This window comes from Pseudopodoces humilis, chromosome 3 (assembly GCF_049639895.1).
Source record: "Pseudopodoces humilis isolate 2021_Gansu_Grassland_sample_001 chromosome 3, ASM4963989v1, whole genome shotgun sequence".
Lineage (NCBI taxonomy): Eukaryota > Metazoa > Chordata > Aves > Passeriformes > Paridae > Pseudopodoces > Pseudopodoces humilis.
This window is the reverse complement of record NC_142202.1, coordinates 61994792-62012327: the sequence shown is the minus strand read 5'-3', so window position 1 is coordinate 62012327 and position 17536 is coordinate 61994792. Positions and strand designations below refer to the sequence as shown.

At 39.2% G+C, this 17536-nt stretch overlaps 1 protein-coding gene across 3 annotated transcripts in view; it reads left to right on the top strand.

The window, feature by feature from the left end:
• Window position 1: 1 nt before the first annotated feature.
• TRMT11 (tRNA methyltransferase 11) overlaps window positions 2–17536 on the top strand; it is a 28872-nt gene continuing 11337 nt past the window's right edge. The window contains exons 1-11 of one of the 3 annotated variants that reach the window (XM_005518337.2): window positions 2–126; window positions 1633–1698; window positions 2437–2510; window positions 3728–3809; window positions 3916–4008; window positions 5070–5204; window positions 6857–7013; window positions 11569–11649; window positions 12289–12453; window positions 13829–13901; window positions 14597–14728. In XM_005518337.2, coding sequence (XP_005518394.1) covers window positions 52–126; window positions 1633–1698; window positions 2437–2510; window positions 3728–3809; window positions 3916–4008; window positions 5070–5204; window positions 6857–7013; window positions 11569–11649; window positions 12289–12453; window positions 13829–13901; window positions 14597–14728 — 1133 coding nt within the window. In that variant the 5' untranslated portion in view covers window positions 2–51. Of the gene's footprint in view, window positions 127–1632; window positions 1699–2436; window positions 2511–3727; window positions 3810–3915; window positions 4009–5069; window positions 5205–6630; window positions 6739–6856; window positions 7014–11568; window positions 11650–12288; window positions 12454–13828; window positions 13902–14596; window positions 14729–17536 lie in introns of those variants that run through there. The other 2 variants (XM_088052608.1, XM_088052609.1) reach the window with 2 other exon arrangements.

The window sequence follows — 17536 nt, the reverse complement described above, 5'->3', positions numbered from 1 at the left end:
TCCCGCCCTTCCCTGCCGGCGGCGCATGCGGGAGGCGGGGGATGGCCGGACATGGCGCTGGCGGCTCCGGCGCTGCGGCGCTATTTGCTGCTGCTGGCGCAGGAGCACCTCGAGTTCCGCCTGCCGGTGAGCGCTGCGCGGGACCGGGACCGCGACCGCGACCGGGACCGGGGCAAGGGCTGGGATCGGGATGGAAATCGGGGCCGGTTGAAGCGCTGCCCTCCCCTCGCCTCTCCTCGCCTCTCCTCCGGGCGCTCCCGGACAGCCCTTCCCCGGGGGAGCCGGGCCCCGGCGGCGGTCCCCTCCCTCCCCCCGGGAGAGCCGGGGGCTCGGAGCGCCCGGCGCCCCTTCCCTCGCCGCTCCCCGCGTTCTGTGGGAAGGGACCCTCAGGCGTAGGGTTCCCTCTTCTCCCTCCTGGTCCAGGCTCACGGAGAGCCTCCGCGTGGTGGCTTTAAGGCAGCACGTTCCTTGCCGCTCGCTTTTCCAGAGCCTCTGGCGCTAGGAGAGGTTGCCAGCAGAGTACCCGGGGCGCCATGCGAGAAGCGGAAGCTGAGGTTACAAAAATGTTTTCAAGTTTTTGGTTTTGGTGACTTTTAAAGTTTATTTAAAGTTAAGTGGGGGGCTTAAGTGTTTAAGCCCACTGAAAGTGTTGTTAGACGTCAGATCCCGCCAGCGTGCCCTGCGTGCAGGAATGGCTGGTGCTGCCCTGGGCACACGGCAGGGCCTCTCCCGATGGACTGACTGCCCAGGGAGCTGCACTGTCCCTGCAGCGTCCAAGGAGACACTGGATGTGGCACTCGGTGCCTTGGTCTGTTCCAAGGGGTGATGTTCCCTCATCGATTGGACTCTTACATGTTACCAAATGTTCAGTGTGTCTTGAATAATCTATTTCCCTTGTTTTCATTAGCATTTTCTTCTGTGCATTGCTTTTTCCTGTTTGCTTTGTGGGACTGACACCTGAGTTTATGTACTTACGATCAACCCGCGTTTTCTTTAGGCAAGGTCATTTTATCATAAAAAAAATTATACATATATAACATAGAAAGTTTTTCTTTTTATCACCAAGGTTTTGGTGGCACTTGGTTGATACGGCTCTTGAAGAAAGTAGAACCATTTCTCATTTCATGTATTTTGGTGACTGCTCAGCTTGTTTGGTTTTGTAATGAGCTGTGTTAGGGACATGATTTGTCAACAACTTAATGAAACAAGCAAGGACAGATTTTTTAGCCAGATGATCTGCTGATCCTAGCCCTGGGTCAGTCTTACTAGTGAAACATCACTTTTATGTGAACTAGTCCGAAAAATATTTTAAGAAGAGGGTGGATAATATTGTAAGATAAATGTCGTTGTGAGAGTATAGGATTGAACAGCAAAGATTCTAGTGAAGGAGAAAATGTGAAATGGTGGGGTTTGATTACTGAAATTTTCCTGACTTTGCCAATGAAATTTGAGAAAGTTGTTTTTATGGCAGAGAAGTCTTAATTTTCAGTTTCTGAACAATACATATTATCTGAATTTACTTGTGAACTTCTGCCCTATCCACCATCTGCATTAGAATCCCTCTTCCTCTTCTCTTTTCCTCATAACATTAGTTAATGATTCTAAAGCATCACCTTTATATTTTCACTTTAGGAAATAACATCATTGCTCTCCCTTTGTGGTGGACAATTCAGTGGCGAGCAGGAAATACGTGTAAATGTAAGCAAGGACCAATTATTTTACTTGAGTGTGTGTATGGTATGCAACTATGTTCTTTACAGTATTTCTGTTAAATGTAGGCAGCTGAATAAATATTGAAGTTTCATAGGAAAATCGGGAATCTTCCCAAATCTGGGGACTTCTCAATTTCAGTGAAAACTCAGAACTGAAAAAAAGATGCACAAAATGCACCTCAGGATGTCTTCTCTTACCAGCATGAAAAGAAGCACTGCCATCTGCTGGGAGGCTCTCCTTGCTTTTTAGAATGTCTAAACACTGAAAGCGCTCAACAGCAGTTTGAAAATTGTTGTTTGCCTGTAAATCAAAGAGACAGAGGAGAGGTGCAGCTAGGAAACCATATGATTCTGGTCTCAGTGCTTGGTCAGAGAACGTAATTGGGATTTAGTTACTGCTTGTGTGTAACAAACTGTTTCCAGTCTTTAGCAGATGAATAATCAAGAGAAGTGCAAACAATATTTTACCAAGTCAGTTATGTTGGGAAAAATAAATACATAACAATTCCTCAGACATTCAAACTAAGTAAACAGTTTTGTCTCAAATCAATTATTTTATCCCCACATTCTCTGTATGATTAAAGTTATTAGATTTATTTTTTATTATTTTTTTTGATCTTCAATATGCATGTTCTGTTTTTATAGAACAAAACCATGTAGTTGTGTAATTCGTTTGACATCCTTCAGCTAGGTATTTGCATCACTTATCTTCTCTTGATTGCAGTCTCCATTTTGGATTCTCAATATTCCTTCAGAAGAGATGGCAAGGGGACTAATGAAGCGGACAGTATGTGCAAAGTAAGAGATGAAAAATCTTGTAAATAATGACAAAAGCTGTGGGATTTTGTTATATTGTAGCAAATACCAATTTTGTATGGAGTTCTAAAATAAAGAGTCTCTGATTCCGTCTAGAATTGAGAAGGTGTTACTGGAGCCTGCAGGACTCCTGTAGGACTGAGTGTATGTAGCATGCCCATCCTCTTTACTCAGTGTATGATCAATTCAGGGTCTTGATATGGTGTTCTTCACTCCAGAGACAGTACTTGTAGTGTCACTCATGTTTTATGTGCCTTGTATAATGTTGAGTTAGTGGCTTGTTCTAAAATATGTATGGAATTGAAAGATAAAACCAGTGATATGTGAAAACTGACAATCATGTTTGGAAGGGAAATGTTGCATCACCCTCCCTCAGTGCTGGCACCTGAGCCTTCAGCCCCAACTGCTGCAGCAGAGGTCCCTTCTAGGAAATTCAAGAGCACAGGAATATGCTGGAGTGTGATTGTTCCAGCTGGTCCTTTTTAGAGGTGTCTGAATAGCATGCTTTCCAGAGAGGCACTTGAGAGAGGCCTCGAAGTGTGGTTCAGGATGAGAAGCAGCATAGGTATGTTATGTCTCTCTGACTGTACTAAATTTGTGGTGTCTCTGTTGTGTTCTTCAGAGCTTGGGCTCCTCTGCAGAGTGTTGCATAGTCCCTGTTGGGTGCTTATTGTTTCAGGTGTTCAGTTTTACCTCCAATGACTTGGGCTCTCCACTCTTGCCTAAAGAATGGAGTGCTGCCCTTAAAAAAGCAGCTGTGGGCAGCTAAGGGAGTAAAATGTGACAAAACAGCTTGCAGATGTTCTGCACACCGTGCACTCTCAGCTGATGTATACTAGTTCTATGTACAAAGCATAGCTAGCCCATGGCTTATTTTTCTGTCCTACTACTGGTCGTGGGGAGATGTGTTAGTTTTAGAATAAGATCACTGGAGTACCTCCATTGCACTGCTAATCGATATGGAAAGCTCTGAAGCTTTTGGTATGTTACCAAACAAAGAAAAGCATCAGTGAAATGTCAGCCTAGGATTAAAAATACTTGTTACAACAAAAATGAAAACATTTGTCAAGAATTAAATGCCACACTTTAATACTCCATGAAGTAAAGCTTAAATGCATTGGCCAAGTAGGTTAAAAGGAGTAAGTAAGTAATTTTCCTTGCTTAGTGTGTCTGCACTCTCAAAAACTCTGTAATTTCAGGTCTATATTTGAACTGTGGGGCCATGGAAGATCTGCAGGGGAGCTCTATGCATCTTTGAAGAACTATCCAACAGAGAAGATGGTATACATGAAAAGAATCTGGATAATATGGATATATATGGATAATAAGCCCACTGAATAGCACTGCATCTGTACTAGTTAAAGTGTCTTCGCCTTTTTTTTTTCAGCTTCCATATCTACAGTCGGACTCTACTTACAAAGTGCATATTCATACATTTAATAAAACACTGACCCAAGCACAGAAAATAAAAAAGATTGATGTAAGTAAATAGTTAAGAAATCTTTGTTTAGTTTAATTTATTCATGTTGTTTTTATTCCATGCTATATGTGTATTTAAGTTTCTTCAAGATCTTAAGGAAGCTTATGGCTTATGTCTTATCAGGTCTAAATGAGATTTTTGTGTCTGAATTAACATTCTCTCAAAGTTCACGACTTTTCTTTTTTTCCCCCTATAAACCAACTGTTTAAGGCGTATACAAAGCCAAACAAATACCACTGCTGATTTCAGACCAGTGTGCTGGGAAAACTGAAGCTTATTGCTGAAAACTTTAAGATTCAAATAGCAAGAGTTAGGTGCTAGATTCTTGGAAAATCTGTTACTTGGTCTCCTTATTAGGGTTTTATTGTTGCAGAATGTGGAACAAGTGACTTCAGCTGCAAGCTGTGGATTGTGTGCTGATCTCCTGTTCTGTCATCATGTTCTTGTCTGTACTTGTGCTCGCCTCCTAACTATATGAGTAGTTAATTTAGGATTTTTTTCCAAATTACTGTTTTTCTGCTCTTCTACATTCTATTATGGCAGCTATTTATTCAATTTACTTCATTTACAGAGACTGAAATTATCTGCATTAAAAGTAGCTATTTTCCCCTGTTTGTTCAGTTTTTGTGTACATGAAATAATGGTAAGTATGTAAACTGCTGTAGTTGCACACCACTGAAATTTCACATCCCATTGTTCATCATCAGTGTTGTTTTTATAACTTGAAAATTGCATAATTAATATGCACAGTTAATTTTTTCTGAAGCTGAGTTCTGTTCAGTTAATAAGAAGTATTATGGTTCCCAATTTTTAATCCTTAATAACTTGAGCTATCTTTGTTTAGGAGAAAGGCATTTCAAAACTCCAGTGAAAATTGAATGAACTTTTTAATACTAATGTACTATTTCTCACCAGTGAAATCGTTGTTTGTTTGCTTTTTTGCTGTTTTTTTGTTTGGTTGGTTTTAATTTTTTATTTTTTTTTTTCTTGGCGGGAGGGAAGGTACTTATTTAAAAAAAATTGACCCTGTTTATTTTTTGCTGTTTTTCTTTATTGTATAGGCCCTTGAATTTCTGCCATTCAAAGGAAAAGTAAACTTAAAGAATCCAGAACACATCTTTTGGATTTTGGAAGATTATGGAATGAACCCAAATGATGTTCCAGAAGAGCCCATTCATCTGTATTTTGGTAGATGGGTGCGTGAGCATGTTTGCTTCAGTTCTTACCAGCTTGTATTTTCAGGAGAGTGAACTTCAGTTTAAATGTAAAAAGTGTTTTGGCTTTTGATAGAAGCAGAAATTACAGTCGTCTCAATTTGTCATTGCATAATACTCTGAAGCAAGTCTTGGGAGTCCTTACTGTGACTAGGAAAAAGTGGCTTTACTTAACAATTCAGAGGTGGAAAAAAAGAAGTTTTATCTGGAAACACACCTTTGTCTTGCTGTCCACTGAGAGAACTCAGCACAGCAGTGAGACTGCACAGCTGGGGTGGTGTGTTACATCTTTCTGGACCTCGCTGCAGCTGAAAGCACCTGTTTCAAACACATAGAAAGATGTACAGAACTGTAGATGGCTCGTTGCCCTGCTGAGTGGCATCAGCCTCACTGGAGCATTCTTTAAGTGCTTCAGGTGATCCTGGCAGGCACGTCCATGCCATGGAAAGGCACAGACTGATCCCTGAGGCTTTGGACATCAGTGAGTCCCGCTCAAGGGAACACTGACAGCGCAGAAGGAGCCAAGTACAAAAACTGTCTGGACCCTCATCGGTGGTCTTCACTACAAATGTTCTTGCCTGCTGGCCATATGCACTCTAAACCTCTTGCATTATTAGGATATCCTGAGGAAATTTCATCTGGTCTTTTATGTTTTTGTGAGGAAAAAACTGGCTTCTCAAAGGATATCTCCCAGAATGACACTAGCTGCTGATAGGAATATGTGCTTGCAATGTCCTGGGTCAAGGGCAGCTGGAGAGAGGGAGAGCCACTGCAGAGGTTTCATAGCTATAGTCAGTGGCTTGTGTACAGAGAAGTTAGAGATTCATGTGATCTGTTGGGGCCTGTGAACATTCCCCATGTCCGTGATTAATGCGCGAGCAGCCTGGGTTGTGGCAGTGCTGGAAAACATTGCAGCTGTTGTCCCATCTGTGGCGAATTCCTGAAGTGTTTAAAAATGACTAAACCAGCCTGAAAAAATAGGCAGGTGTATTTTCTTAACCCAGTAAGACTGATGCTGAGCAGAGGTGGGGGGATAGTGTTTGAATGTGTTTTGTTCCAGATTGCTTTGGTCTTCTCCAACATACTTTGGAAGTCTGATGTAAAAATGCTAGTGTTTGGTCTTTGCTTGCTTTTCCCTTAAATTTTCAACTGTCAACGCTATCCTAAATTTAGATTTTGAGTGGGACAGAAATGCCCACTCAGGAAGGGAAGAAAAGAAAAGAAATTCTGTATGACCTTAAGTGTCCGTGTGTATACATGCTTACATTAATGTGCATTTCCAATCCTCGTTTTTTTTTAAATCCTTTTAACTCTGACTTAATTCTGCTAAGAATTGTTTTTCTGATGCTTAGAATAATAGCAGAGTTACTCTAATTGCAATTTCTTTGAAAGAGTCTTATCTCTAAAATGTTTGTACCTTTTTAACCTCTGTCTTGAAGAATTTACCCAGGTGTTGAACCAAGATATCTGTTGCTTGGAAAGAAGTCTGTCATATTTTCAGACATCAGAAAGCAAGGTGATGTGTTACAAAGTGAAGTTACCTGGTTTTGGATGGTGTCACTTAGCAAGTCTGTTAGCATATCTGTTTATATCATGTATCCAGGACCTGACAGGGGTTTTAAATGTTTCAACAGATTGCAGATGGCCAAAGAGAACTCATTGAATCCTACAGTGTAAAGAAGAGACATTTTATTGGAAATACCAGCATGGATGCCTGCCTCTCTTTCATCATGGCAAACCACGGGAGAGTAAAACCCAATGACATTGTATATGATCCATTTGTTGGAACAGGTATATATATATATATATATTTTCAGCTGATGGGAAAAACTGGAAGACTGTGTTAGTGCTTGCACCACTCTTTAACCTGGTGTCATGACTTCTGGTGCCCAGCTGATATTTGAGATAGTATCAAAGGCAAAATGGTGTTCATAAAATTAATGGTTTGTTAACCTGAAAGAGATTTTGGGGGAAGGAGAACAACTTCCAGTGATGTAACCAGTTTATTTTGTGCATTTAAAAAGTGTGTCTTCACTGCTGTGCTTTATGCCACATGGCCTAAACACCAATCCATGTGTGTCATGGTCTGCTTAAGATCAAAGTGACCAAGAATTGGAATTTGGGTAAGCATTTCCTTCAGTCACTTTCAGGACATTACAAAGATCAGCATTTTGGAGCTGGCTCTTTAGGGGCATGCTGAGGGCACTTCTGATCATACAACACAACATAGCAATAGGGAGTTCATAGTGTTCCTCATAGAGTGCTGCTTTGTTGTGCCACTACAGCCTGTCTTCAGGATACTACTGCTCACACAAGGTACCCTTCCTCAGCTGAACTTTCCTTACCTTAGCCAGGAGGGGGAGCTTCTATTCCACATATTGCTGTGCATGGCATAGAAGTACTTTTTTGCCTCAGGGAAACTCAGCTGTAAGTGAAATAGCTGATCTATTGTGTCAGCTGGTGCCATATAATTATAGCAGAGTATATTGTGTTAAGCTACCTATAGTAATTTCTTCAAAAATGTAGCAAAGGCTGTATTTCTGACCTAGAACTATAGAATTGTAGAGTATCCTGAGTTGGAAAGAACTCACAAAGATCATCAGAGTCCAACTCCTGGCCCTGCACAGGACGCCCCAAGAGTCACACCATGTGCGTGAGAATGTTGTCCAAATGTTTCTTGAACTCTGTCAGGTTTGGTGTTGTGACCACTTCCCTGGGGAGCCTCTTCCAATGCCCAGCCACCCTCTGGATGAAGAACCTTTTTGTGATGTCCAGCCCAAAACTCCCCAGACAGAACTTCAGGCCATTCCCTTGGGTCCTATCACTGTCACTACAGAGAAGAGATCAGTGCCTGCCCCTCCTCTTCCCCTGACGAGGAAGCTGTAAATTGCACTGTGGTCTTCCCTCAGTCTCCCCTTCTCCAGGCTGACCAAATGCCTCAGCTGCTCCTCATACAGCTTCCCCTCAAGGCTCTTCACTCTTTGTTGCCCTTCTTTGGACACTCTCTAATAGTTCAGTACCCTTCTTACATGTGGCACCCAGAACTGCCCCCAGCACTTGAGGTGAAGCTGCTCCAGTGCAGAGCAGAGCAGGACAGTCCCCTCCCTTTCTCAGCTGGCCATGCTGTGCTTGATGTCCCCCAGGACAGGGTTGGCCGTCCTGGCTGCCAGGGCACTGCTGACTTGTGTTCAACTTGCTGAACTTTTATCATGGTGACCACATGTGAAATGCATAGATTTAAAAATACTTACAGTAATGGGAAGATGAAGAAAGATCTCTGCAGAGAAGTTAGGAAGAGAGAAGGCTACACTGGTAGCGTCTCTAGTAGGATAAATTCGTATCAGCTTGTCTTCTCTGTGCCATAGAAAAAGAGCATGGGTATAATATTTACAGAAACAGAAAGGTTTGGTGAACTCTCTTTTTGTCTAAAATTTTGTTCATATAGGAACTGATTTTTTCATGCATAGTAATATCTTACAAAATTTTCTCCTCTTTCTTGTGCTTGTCCTTTAAAAGGTTCAGGAAATTTCTCTACTTACCTCTTAGCAGTTGTTTTCATTTTGGCTTTTTGTCTTACTATAAAACCTGCTAACTTAAACCACAAAATAAAGTGTCTTGAGAGCATTCTGTCTCTTGGGAGTGAAAATTGAAGAAAAATAAAAAGGAAGGGTAAAGTAGAAAAATAACATAAAAATTATGAAGCTATAGAAATTCAAGGTAAATGTTGTGTTTCAGTTTAAAAGGTAACATAAACAAAATTCTCCCCAAATTGCCTAGTAGTTTGAATTACAATTTTAATTTTTTTTGCTAGATATTTGTAATATAAAGGCTAGAGATTAAAGGGGACACTGGAGATACTGTGTGGCATGCCATTTGTCAGTAGAATGTATTTATGACTAAGTAACAGTGGCTTTTGCACTTCTATTGAGTAAACCCTAGGAATTTCAATTGTCTCTTGGGGACCTTCAGAAGATTTTCAAGTTTGTAGTACAACAGTGCCCTGTTACTGGAGTTTCTGGGAAGTGGTTTGGAGTTGAGTGACACAGTGATTTTGAGCTTATTGGTTTGGAAAAAATATATATTCAGGATCTGAGGAGCATTTTGAAGAACTGCAGTGTTTTTGCCTGACTTTTTTACATTGAAAAAGTGAATAGTACCAAACCAGAATGGCCTTGCAAAATGGTTCTTGCTTGTTACAAATTGGTTTTTGCTGCATAAGCCAAAACACAGGTCTTTCATGTTAGTGTAAGAATGGACAACTGGCATTTTTCCTTGGACTACAAAGTGTTCTTTGACCAGGCTGACTTTTAGAAGACTTGATAACCCCTTTTTATTGTCGAGTAGAATTGGAATGGCCAAGGCTGTGTTTTTAACTTCCATCCATGTTTAGATATTCTTTCCCCAGTGTTGGGCAGAAGGAAACCTGGAACCTTCTAGAAGAATAAATCCAGTCTTTTACGTGAATGTTTTGTGCTTCCTCTTAGACAGTTCAGGTTATCTCAGCAATCTTTTTGATTGTTCCTTTAGAAGATACTTGTAGTACTGCATAGTTGGAAATGGCAGGATGTTTTTCGTGGACATCCTAGAGGACCATACCTCATCTGTGCTGAAGGGGTGGAGGAATAGTGTATGATAGGAAGGCATGAAGCTCTGTGCCATCATCATTCTGCTACAAGTCACCAGGGACAGAGTGATTCCCTGATTAACCCTTTGTCTGTGTCTGTTTCTGTTTCATAATCAAAGGGCTGGCCATAAGAGTATGTAAGTATCCATGCACCTTCTGCAGGAACACAATTGAACTAGTACAAGCTGAGATTTATTAAAAGCTGTAAATTCATGATTTCCAAGCTTTTTTTTTTGCTTTTTTTTTTTTTTTTTGTCTGTGATTAAAAATATTCTTAGATGGGCAAAGGACTCTCTTCTTACTTTTTTTGTAGGACTGGGTGGTATGCCATACTTGGGGTCAGGGCTAGCTAAATTTGTCTTGACCCTCTGGATGTACCGCCCATCTGTTCTGAGGGATTGCAACCAAGAAGGGAAATGGGTGATTCCTTTGGGGTGAGTAACCTTGTTTTTCCCTGATCCATTTCACAAGAAAAAGCAGAGGAATTTTAAAAGTTTTTTTTGTTCTTGCTCACCTTTAGTTTTGGTAGAGTTTGTTACCATATGGTGCAGAAGTTTTCTGGTGCACACAGAGCACATTAGGGATTTGCTGGTGCTCGGTGGCTCAGGACTGTGCAGCCCCCTGAGATGGTTCTTTCCTCTCTCCTGGTGAATGGGAGAACTGGTGTCACCCCTCAGCCAGCTTGTGCATTGTCAGCCCTTCATCCTGCAGCAGTCATTCTCTTCATTTAGCAGGACTGTTGACATCAGTGAGGTTCACAGCCTTGTTCTCAGTTCTTGTTCTGCTATAAACCATTCTGGTAGCCACAGACCTCTTTATTAATAACTTGACCACACAGGTATCTGTTCATCTCCTGCAGTCTGTCCATTACTTCATTTGGAAGCTCTTAAAGAGTTAATGTCATTTATTCTTTTCTGTGGGCTGTTCAGCTGTTGTCACTTTCAAGGGGAAATCACACTTTTTTTTGGTAGAGTATTCTTTTCTTTTTTAATTAGGAAGGCAGGTTGTAATAGCAGTAATTAGAAAAACTGATTTTATTACAGAGTAAGTACATTGGCAAAACTACTGACAAAGTAGGTGGCAGCCTACTCACAAGACAGCATTTGCATGTAGTTTTCACACTTGAGAACAATTACAGAAACTTTTTAGGTATTTATGCTTACATTGGAGATATTTATATTTGTAAGGCTCTTGACCATTGTTAATTACAAGATGGGAATAGCCGTCTTATAGAAGTCTGATTTTTTAGACACTGTTAAAGAAATTGGCTTTGAGAACAGATGCAGTAGAACTGCCATTTGTTTGGTGATGATTTTTCCAAGTGTTTGACAACAGTTTGAAATTCTGCTTCTTGCAAAGTAGAATCAAAAGTTTTGGTTCATGTAATGATAAAAGGATCTTGCTGCTTAAAATACAGAAAGGCATAAACAAAACTCCTGAACAGTCTCCAGAGATGAGGAATGACGCAGGGCATAGCAAGAGAAGGAAAATCGTGTAGAGCAGACAAATGACTTGGTGCTATTATGTCTGATTATAATTACATAGTAATTCTAACTGGTTGATAGTTTTACTGCCTGTTCAGTTTTTTTGTTTTTTTTTTTCTTTTCCTTGGGTCTAGTGTGATGCTGGTGTAGGCTCCTGAAGTTCCTGAGGAAAAAAATCCTAACACAGGTGGCATTTATGACAGAAGTTTATACTTTTCCTCTTTTCTCCCCATTCTAGGTGGCCTTCTAATCTCCTCAGCACATTTTGGGGCTTATGTGTGTGGTACTGATATAGATTACAACACAATCCATGGATTAGGTATGTTACATATTTTGAAGCCACTGAAATCTTACCCTCTGGAATTTAAGAATACTGATGTAGTAGATAATATTTAGTGCATTTTAAGTCAGCATTAATCTTGGCAGGATTTATTTGGTCATGCATAGCTTTATTCACCAATTTACATGTATGCTAGTTAAGATAATATTTTTAAGGCAAAAATATTTTTGAAAAAGAATAATGAAGACAAAAACGAAGTTCCAAATAATAATTACCACAGCTGTGTGCTGTTTTAACCTGTGATGTGGGAAGCTCCTCAAATCCTAACCCCGGAACCCTTATCTAATTCTTGGTTCTCTGCAAATAGGTGAATTATATTCAACCTAGTGGACAGGGTTGTGATTGGCGGGTGGAGAGAGCATCTTGAAAACCAACATTTTTGTAAATGTGTTCTTTGACATTCTATATAGATGGTGCAGCAGAACTGTTCTCATGTGTTTTTTTTTTTTCCCTTACTACTTGTGAAGTTTATTGCAAGTATTTTTGAAAGGTTTTTTTGGTGATACTTGATTATTTTCCTTTAATTTAAATGGTAGAGTGTATGAAAGATTTTCTTATATAATAGTTTCTTTTTGAGAATACTCTTTTTTCCCATTTCCATTTCCCTTCCCCTCCCAGGCAAGGCAAGCAGAAAGAACCAGAAATGGAGAGGGCCAGATGAAAATATCAGAGCAAATCTCCGACAGTATGGTTTAGAGAAATACTACCTCGATGCACTCGTTGCTGATTCTTCAAGACCAATATGGAGAAAAGGGATGTTGTTTGATGCAATCATTACAGACCGTAAGTTTTTACTGCCTTTTGTTGCCTGAAAACAGTGACTAAAACATTGTCTGTGTACATTGATTAAATATCTGGACAAGTGCTCAGGTCTGCAGCTTCCATGTTTCCAAGGATGATTGCTGGGAGCAGCGCTATGGGAACTGGATCTGCATTTGACATCTCTGCATTTATTTTAAGGATAGTTATTAATGTGTAACAAAGCTGGCAATGACACTTTCTTCCATGGAAAGAATGTTATGTTCACCAGCAGAAATCAATATGGCTGAAAATCATCCTTTGAAGAAGTCTCCTTCAGTAAAAGCATAACATGATTGATGCATAGAGACTTCTTATCAGAATGGTTGGTATGGCTGTTGGCAGCACAGTGGAGTCTGCCATGCATCTCTGATGGATGTCTGGAGACTCGTGTTAAGTGCTTAATGTAGTGCTTCCAAAGAGAAATTTTAATGTGTTTCCAGTGCACTTAGCTACTGGAAGCAGGAACAGTTTGAAAGGATCTGCTTTTTTAGAAACCTATTTACTAAACACCATTTGTCTTGTATGAGAGGGAAAGGAAACCATGGGGGTAAATGAAAGACCTTGATACAGCAATTTCTGATCTCAAGTTCTGGCTTTTACAATGACACATTCATATTAATTAAGAATAATTAAGTGACTTTTTTGGCGGGGTTGATTGCTGATTTTTATTTGGCCTGTTCAGCAACAAGACAGTGTAGAATATTAACATGGACTTAGAAGTGAGTGTGAAAACATTTGTAAAACTCCTGCAATGGTTACATTGGTGCTTCCATGATGCTGAAACAAGTCTCACAAACTTAGATTTTTTGAACATGAAGTAAGTATGTTATGCTATTAGAAATGTGCAAAAAATGTATGAGGAAAAACCTTCTCTGTTTCTCCTTATGTGTGAGAATTACCATTTGTGTAATGTGATGTCAAGAAATTCTGATATACTTAATTTCATTTTGAAAAAGGTTAGTTAAGTGCTATAGGGTACATATTCATGCCTGTCAAACAAGAAAAGATGGGATTATTTATCACATGTTGGAAATCTAAGGAATATCTTTCAACAAAAAACACAGCATTGTCCTTTGTCATGTAGCAAATGTGTAGGCTGCTAGACGCTCTTACAGCTGAAGGGATTTCCTTGAAACAGTTTTAAAGTGACTTTTTGGAGCAAAAAACTTTCAACAGATCTTGAAGAAATTTCTCTTACTGACTTTAAGACTTCACACTGACTTAAGACTGACTTCAGTTTTTATTTAACCTTGTATAAGCCACAGTTTTTGCACTGTTGTGTATGTATGGTGTAATTGTATGTTATTTTGACAAAGGGTAGGTTCTCATCTCTGTATTTTGCTTTTGCTTTGTCTAGCACCATATGGTATCAGGGAAGCTCCTCGCAGAATGGGGTCACAAAAGGAAACAGTCAAGTCTGTTGAAAGAAGGTAGGGAAGCTGTCTCATCTGTTGTAGAATATAAATGTCTTAATGGAAACCCGGTTGCACTTTTTGAATATTTATTACTTCTTGGTTGGCTGTCAGAAGTTAAAAAATGGTAATAATTATAATTAAAGAAGAAAACCCCTTTTTGTTCTGTTTGTTCTCCCTCTTTATCCTTTGTGTGTGTTCAGATTTTGAATCCTATTTCTCACCTCTGTGAACCACCATTAGCATGTGTTTCCTCTTCTCAGAAAGTTCTCTTTGGTCCCTGCAGACTGTGAAATCGTTCTAAAACAGAATACTTGTAATTTTACCTTAAACTTTTTTCTTCTGCATTTTCCACTGCTCCTTTCTTTTCAGAGATACTGCATGGCTTCTCCACTCTCTGGCCTTCCTTGCCTTCTGACTTTTACTCTGATTCCTTTAGAAAGCTGCTGTGCAAAATAACTATTGCCAGCATACCTGTGGTTCTTTGGACTTATCTTTAATACATGCGGAAGTCAAAGAAGATAGTTAAGGGGGAACTTGAGAAGTTGTATTCCTCATAGTAGAAGTTGTACTCATGGATTGTCATGGGTAGCTTTGCAAAGCTCATAAGATGCTTTTGTGGCTTAGTACATTTTTTTTTAAATTACTATTATTAAAAATCTAAGTTTTCCTGTGCTCTTGTGTTTGCTTACACTTGTACATTTTTTGTTCAGCACAGAAAATCACTTCTTCGTTTCATCAAGTTACCATCTAAGTGACATCTTTTTTGACCTCTTGAAGTTTGGGGCAGAGTATCTGGTGATGGGAGGAAGACTGGTTTACTGGCTGCCCATATACAGGCCTGAGTATGTATTGTTGATTTCTGCTGTGCTGTGTGTCAGAGTGGATGCTGCATTCTCACTGTGCTTTCCTTTGGTACATAGTACAGCTGGAGCTTCCATAGTACCAGCACTTAAGAGTAATGCCCTGACTTTGTATTTTAAAACCTTCCATGAGGGAAACCATGTTTTGTAATGGAGCTTTTGAATGGAGATAATTCCTGACTGTTACCAAACAGAAAATGCCTTTGCATATCATTGTAAATGCATGTCCAGTGGGTTGATGTTTAAGCTCAAAGTCTAAGAAGTTAGACTTTCAAGGTGCAGATAGATTTCTAAGATGGTAGAAACAAGTGGTATTAGTATGTGTTTCTGCTAGAGTAGTTGGTAGAGGTGTATAAAAATCATCCTTGGTTCTTTGGGGTTTGGCACTACTGATAAAGCTTTCTTCTAAGAAATAAAAGTCAAGTGACCAAGAGATGGCAGTGAGAGACAGGAATTATCTGAGAGCAGCTCTGTTAGAGACGAGAGAGGCCAGCAGAGACTGCGGGATCCTGTCTGCTCAGTAGTGCAGCCTGGGATCAGAACTGAGTGTAGAAGGGAAAACAGCTGTTTGCATGTCTTATTTCAGCATCTCTTAGATTAGGTTTGAGGGGGTTTTTTTGATTTGTTTTTATAAAGATTTTCTACTGCAAAGTGAGGAGTTGATGTACAGTAGCTGTTTCAAAGTGTCTTCCAGATAGAGATGAGCTCTGAAGGTGGTTTCCACAGTGTCATATATTTCTATGTACAGTCAAACCATACTGTTACATAATGTGGGTGGTGTCCCTGGTTTCACCATGGAAATGACTTCTGATAGTCCTATGTATCTCAAGCTGTTTTGAAAATTTGGAAATCAAAAGAAGTAATTTTTGATTCATGCTTCTGTAACAGGAGAGTGCACTTGGTAGTTTGCATGTTTTAGTAAATGATAAAATTGGCATTGTAGGCTTTTTTTCTCATAAGACAATTCACAGACAAAGCAATGAATGCCACTCATAGTATTATAGTTAATTTTCATGACAGTAAAATCTCTTTGGAATTACTGAATTTATTTTGTTCATAAAGATTCCAGTGTTTTTCTTTCTTCTCATAGAACTTTTGTGAAAGCATGCTTCCTCACTACAACAGTGTAAAGTGTTTCACTTCAGATAACTTGGGAACTGCATATTTAGGATCTACTTTAGTTGCTGTTCTGGGGAGGTCTAGTTGAGTTGCCTTTTAAAAAGTGAATTTTTACATACTACAAATATGTACATCACAAATCCTTCAAGTATGACATGAAATACTAAAGTTGCTAGAATTAGCATAGAATAGTAGGATAGTCACTTTACTTTCACCTGCAATAATGAACATGGGGCATAAAAGCAATTAAGTGGGGAGAAGATACTTTCTATTACCATGTTGTATTATCAAATATCTCAGGCAACACCTGCCCTGAGATTCATTTTTTGAGATCTTTGTATATTACCTTAAATGACCTTAAATTAAAGCTGAAACCTATTAATTTAATACAGAAAGCCATATTGAATTGGATGTCTGTTAAAATCATTGCTTCTGTATTTCTTACTTGGCATGTTTGAGTTTTATCTGAAAGAATGTAGAAATATATTCATTAATGCTAACAGAAAAGGCTTTCTAACGTGATAGTGATCTCTCCCTCTTCAAGATAACATCTCCCTCCAGAGTTTACTCTTTCAATCAGACATTGAAATCATTGTTGAGTCCAAATTCTTCTAATTCCATTAAAGTCAGCCTTCTGTATGATTATGGAAAGAAACTTCTAAAATGTTGTGGCAAGGTGCATACCTTTGTAAAGGAAAGACAGTTTGGTGGTACTGGATGCATCAGAAGTCTTGTGTAATAGAAAAAGCAGTTTAGACTTAATTTTATTTTCCTTTGCCCAGAAGCATGTTCTGACTTCACCTAGCAGAAGCAGATACTTGTTTCTACATGAGAAGTGACTGAAACGTAGTTTTGTGGTCTGGAAGTTTTGGAAAAAAGAAAAGAGGCAGTAGTGTTCAGGTTTTTTCTTATTTGCAGATCTGTATTTGGGGTTGAGTTACTTGTTTAATAGCTCTCTGTTATCTTAAGGAATGCCAAGTTTTCTACCAGCACCTAGATGGATCCTATTTTAATTCAGACCAGCACCTTTACTTTCATTCAGAAAATCCACATCTTTACAGGAAAAATGTAAAGCTCCTCCCTTGTACCATTTAAATTCAAGTCATAGGTATTAAGTTGCTCAGTTCTGTGTTTCAATGTCTGACTTATGTTAATCTTCAAACATTGAAGAATCATAGGAGTGGGTTTTTTGTACAGAATCATATCTAACAGTACCAGAACCATTTTTCTGTGTTATCTTTTAGTAATTATTACATGAAAGCTTATTACAAAACCTAGGAATAAATGGCTGATCAATGTTTCAGTATATAGGAAGGATATCTCTTATTTATCATACTAGCTAGATTAATACATTTTGCTGCTCTAGTCCCATGCAAGGCTCTTAAATCTTTAAAATTCTTCTTCAGCATTTGGAGCAATAGAAGGATTGAAAGCAATTTAGAGAAAACACTTTCTGTATAGTAAATAGTATGTTTATGAGATGGGGCATTTAAAACACTGTAACTCATGCTTCTATAGATAGTAGCAGTGTTGGCTTATAATTAAATCCTTTCTAATGTTAAATGATGGTGGATTTTTTTTTGTTTTTTTGCCATTAGAAAATATATAGTGAGATAAATTTTATATAATGAGATAAATTTGTAATACCAAATTTTGAAGTTCAGGAATGTT